At 57.5% G+C, this 5,001-nt stretch overlaps 1 protein-coding gene across 1 annotated transcript; it reads right to left on the minus strand.

Annotated features, from left to right (window-relative positions):
* Positions 1-600: 600 nt before the first annotated feature.
* On the minus strand, positions 601-4,980 carry LOC146420894 (uncharacterized). Its single transcript, XM_085047913.1, has 3 exons — positions 4,893-4,980; positions 2,287-2,365; positions 601-2,107 (listed from the first exon to the last, which is right to left on the minus strand). The coding sequence occupies exons 2-3, from the start codon at positions 2,336-2,338 to the stop codon at positions 1,017-1,019; spliced, it is 1,143 nt and encodes a 380-aa protein (XP_084904039.1). The 5' UTR covers positions 2,339-2,365; positions 4,893-4,980; the 3' UTR covers positions 601-1,016.
* Positions 4,981-5,001: the final 21 nt, after the last annotated feature.

Here is a 5,001-nt window from a genome sequence, read left to right on the forward strand (position 1 = left end):
CCCTTTCCCAGGCAATCTGGAGATTCCCGACTCCCCCCCAATGATTCCCAGCCCTTTTCCGGGAATTCCCGCCCCTTTCCCGGCGATTCCCGCCGCTGTTTGGTGCTGGCTCTGCAGGGCAGGAGTCCTCGGCCGCAGCTTTGGTCTCTGCGCTCGCTGAGCCTCAGCAACGCTCAGCTGCTCCGCCTGGAGCCGTGGGGGAGAGTGGGAGGATTCGTGCTGCCCTCTGGTGGTGTAAAGGAGGGACGGTAGGGCTGTGCAGAGCTGCTCAGACACCCCTACTTAACCCCGTGCTGCCCTCTGTTGATGTGAACGAGGGACTGCAGGGCCACAGCGTGCTGCTCAGCCAGACCAAATTAACCCCTCATTCATTAATAAATCCCTAATTAATTAACCACTCCTAGTTACCCTGCCCTGAATTGACTGTGCCCCTAACTGACCCCATGCTGCCCCCTGGTGGTGTAATGGAGGGACTGCAGGACCATGCTGTGCTGCTCAGCCAGACCTAATTAAATCCCAATTAATTAATTAACCCCTAATTAGCCCTGTGCTGCCCCCCTGGTAGTGTAAAGGAGGGACTGAAGGGCCTTTTAATACGGCTTCTTTGTTTAATTTCCTTTATTTTACCTCAATTTTGGTTCTTCTGAAAGGATGAATTAGGAAATTATTTAGATTGGAAAAGACCTCCAAGATCACCCAGCATTGCTTGATGACACCAGAAGAACCTATTACACAGCAGGTGAGATTTTTTAGGGTGTAAATTTAATAAATCAGCTCTTCCCAATGAATTTCCAATCTCAATCTGAATCCCGATGGATGTTCCTGCCCCAGCATTTGTCCAGGTGGCCACAGGGAATCAGGACGACGTGGAAGCCACCAGCCAGGTGTCTTCGCAATGTTGGTCACCGGGAGTGAGGGTCACCTGGGCTCTTCCCAGTGTGGGTCCTCTGATGGGGGATGAAGTTGCAGCAGCACATGAAGCTCTTCCTGCACTCGGGGCACTTGCAGGGCTTCCCTTACCGGTGGCTCCGTTGATGTTTGGTCAAGTGAGAACTCCTGGAGAAGCTCTTCCCACATTTGGGACACTCATAGGGTCTCTCCCCGGTGTGGATGTGCTGGTGCCTGATGAGGTGGGAGTTCTGTTTGAAGCCCTTCCTGCACTCAGGGCAGCGGAAGGGCCTCTCACCTGTGTGAATCACCTGGTGCTGGAGAAGATTGCTGCTGGTCTGAAACATCTTCCCACACTCAGAACACTCATAGGGTCTCTCCCCCGTGTGGATGCGCCGGTGCTTGACAAGGGTGGAATTGTCCTTGAAGCCCTTTTTGCAGTCAGGGCAGCGGAAAGGCCTCTCATCTGTGTGAATCACCTGGTGCTGGAGGAGATTGGAGCTGCTCTGAAACATCTTCCCACACTCAGGGCATTCATAGCGCCTCTCCCCGGTGTGGATCTTCTGGTGGATGATCAGGTAGGACCTCCGGCTGAAGATCTTCCCACATTCTCCACACTCATAGGGTCTCTCCCCAGTGTGGATGCGACGGTGGGTGATGAGATGGGAGTTCTGTTTGAAGCCCTTCCTGCACTCAGGGCAGCGGAAAGGCCTCTCATCTGTGTGAATCACCTGGTGCTGGAGGAGATCTGAGCTGGTTGGAAACCTCTTCCCACACTCAAGGCACTCGTAGGGTCTCTCTCCAGTATGGATCATCTTGTGGATGATCAGCTTGGAGCTCTGGCTGAAGCTCTTCCCACATTCCCCACACTCATAAGGTCTCTCCCCTGTGTGGATCCTCTTGTGGCGGATCAGGTGGGAGCGCCGGCTGAAGCTCTTCCCACACTCCAAGCACTGGTGGAGCTTCTCCCCATCATGAAGCTGCTCAGGAACCTGCAGTTCTGAACTCTGATTAAGGCTCTGGTTGCCTTCCCAGCTCAGGGTGGGTCTTTGCTCCTCACAGCACCCTGGGCTGGGTTTGCAGCCCCTCCTCATGCAGCATCTCTGGGCCTTTTTCTCCCTCTTCAATTCCTGGCTCATGGAGCTGCTCAAAACAGCCTCTTCCACGAGGTTCTGCTGCAAGGATTTGTCCTCCCTGGTCTCCACCCTTACCTCACTGCCTGGGGGAGGAAGGACAAGGAGAGGATTTGGAATTTGCCTCCATGCCAGAGGGAAGGGGAAGGAGATCCCCCCCAGTCCATCCCCCAACAGCAGCAGGGTTGTCCTGCAGCCAGGGGTGATGCTGGGCTGGGAGATGGAGGAGAAGAGAGGGGGAAAGGGGCAGTGACTTCCTCCTCACCTGCCTGGGGGTCCTGGGGCATCTTCCTCTTCCTCACAGCTTCCTCCTCCATCCAGCTGAGGTTTGGGAATGGGAAATCCTGGTTTGGAGAAAAACAAGGAGTAACTACCTTGGCTTTGAAGGTCACCCTGTCCAATTCATCTCTAGAAGTCACCAGGGCTCTGCGGTTCATAAAAACCTCCAGACCACCAGGATTCAGCCCCAAAACAGACTCTCCCAGCAGTTCTCCCTCTCTGGCCTCTCCACTCTGGGGTTCTGGGTTTCCCCCTGTCAGGGCTGCAGGGGTCCCATGTCTACTGGGGGTTCCCCTCTCCAGCATCCCCACTCTCCCCAGACTGATTGAGGTCCCAGCAATCCCAGGGGATCCCCCTCTCCAAGTTCCCCACTTTGGGCTTCTGGAGGTCTCCTCTCTCTAGGGTCCTGCTTAGAGGAGTCAATGGGTTTGGGGGTCCCAGGGATCCCCTCTCCCCTGTTCTCTCACCATGCTGCCAGGGGTTCCCCAGCTCTGCCATTGCCCCTCTCCATTCTCCCCTCCCATGGCTCTCCCAGGACTCCCCAAAACCAGTGTCCCCCACCCCCCACTAGGTCCCACATGGTCCCCACGTGACACCAGGCAGAGCCCAACCCCCACCACAGTGGGGATCCACATCCCCCCACCCCCACCGGGGCTCTGCCAGCACCGCCATGGGAACCCCCAAAAACACCTCCTGGGGACACCCCAATGTCCCCCCGAGGGGCATTTGCATAACCTGACTGGGGCTTACTGGGACCATGTGGAGAGGAAACTGGGGACACATTGGGACAAACTGGGATCATACTGGCAGCAACTGGGACCATACTTTGGGCAACTGACTGAAACTGGGGTCATGCTGGAGGACACTGGGAGTAACTGGGAAAGACTGGGATCATTCTGAGGGAACCAGAACCTTACTGGGGCAGCTGGGAGTGCCTGGGAATGACTAGGAGCATGCTGAGGGCAACTGGGATATACTGGGAATGTCTGTAACCATACTGAGCTGACTGGAACCACACTGGGAACAGTTGGGACCATGCTGGGGGCAACTGGGAGCAATTGAGAGTGTCTGGGGCCACCCTGGGCAGGACTGGGACTATAGCAGGAGCCAATGGGGGCAATAGGGATCATACTGGAAGGAATTGGGAACAACTGGAACTATGCTGGGGGCAACTGGGATCATACTGGGATCACAGTGGGAGCAGCTGGGTGCATGCTGGGAGAGACTGGAATTATACTGGGATTGACTGGGAGAGGCTGTGGACAACTGGAATGATGCTGAAAGCAACTGGCAGGAAGTGGGAATGACTGGCAGCACTGAGGGCAACTGGGATATACTGGGAGAGACTGGGAGACACGGGGATCATACTGGAAGCTACTGGGCTCATGCTGGCATTGACAGGGAGCAACTGGGATCACACTGGAGGCCACTGGCATCATACTGGGAGGAACTGGGATCATACTGGGATTACAGTGGGTGTCAATGGACTCTGACTGGGGCTTACTGGGAGCTACTAGGCCCATGCTGGGAGCCAACTGGGGATACACTGGGAGCAACTGGGAATGACAGGGTGCATGCTGGTGACAACTGGGATCTACTGGCAGTGACTGGGATAATCCTGGGGGCAACTGAACCATACTGAGGTAACTGGGAGAGCCTGGGAATGACTATGAGAATGTTCAGGGAACTGGGATATACTGGGAGTGCCTGAGGCCATGCAGGTGGTGACTGGGACCATACTGGGAAAGACTGGGAATGTGCTGGGGGGAACTGGGACCATACTGGGGGCAAGTGGGAGTGACTGGGGCCCTGCTGGGAGAGACTGGCATCATCCTGGACTCATACTGGGATTGTACTGGGAGTGACTGTGACTATGCTAGCAGCAACTGGGAGAACTGGGAACACACTGGGCAGAAGACGGGGGAACTGGGAGCACCTGGGACTGTGCTGGGGGCAAATTGCATCATAATAGGGAATGACTGGGAGTGACTGGGTTCATACTGGGAGAGACTGGGCTCATACTGGGAGTGAGGAGAAAACTGAACCACACGGGGCGGGGGGTGGGCGGGGGAGCTGGGAATGTTGGCAACTGGGCTCATACTGGGAGTAGCCACTTGCAGGACCCGGGAGCCCTGAGCCCCTTTCCCGGCCATCCTGCCCCCAAGCCACCAGACTGCCCCACCAGGGCTCCCAGCAATCCCAGGCATTGCCCCTCGCCGATTCCCCGCTCCGGGCTGCTGGCGCTCTCCTCTCCCTGCGCTTCTGCTTAGACAAGCCGCGGCTCCCGGAGCTCCCCAAAAGCCGCTGTCCCCCCCTCCCTCGCCAGTCACCCAGTGGCCCCGGGCAGAGCTTGGAGGGCCCGGGCAGAGCCCAACCCCCACCGCGGGGGGACCCGCATCCCCCTGCCCCCCATCGGGGCTCTGCCCGCACCGCCACCGGGACCCCCAAAAACACCTCCCGGGGAACCCCCCATGTCCCCCCGAGGGGCAGCTGCGGCTCGGCTTTGGAGTCCCGAAAACTCCAAACATCCCCAAAAACCCCAAACGCAGGGACCCCCCGGATATTTGGGGCGAGCTCCCCCTCCCCGCTCACCTGCGGGATGGGGGCGGCGATGCTCCAGGGGGGCTGCGAATTCAGGGAGACCCAAACCGCGTGGCTCCTCACCGATCCTCCTTTGGCCCTCCTCTTCCTCTTCCTCCCG

Source organism: Lichenostomus cassidix, unplaced genomic scaffold (genome assembly GCF_008360975.1).
Source record: "Lichenostomus cassidix isolate B80296 unplaced genomic scaffold, HeHo_3.0 HiC_scaffold_735, whole genome shotgun sequence".
In the NCBI taxonomy this organism is placed as follows: Eukaryota; Metazoa; Chordata; class Aves; order Passeriformes; family Meliphagidae; genus Lichenostomus; species Lichenostomus cassidix.

Coding starts and splice junctions, on each gene's coding strand:
- LOC146420894 (XM_085047913.1), bottom strand. CDS start 2,338: ATGGAGGAGGAAGCTGTGAGGAAGAGGAAGATGCCCCAGGACCCCCAG. Junction 2,108..2,286: donor GCCCCAGGACCCCCAGGCAG/GTGAGGAGGAAG, acceptor TTCCTCCCCCAG/GCAGTGAGGTAAGGGTGGAG.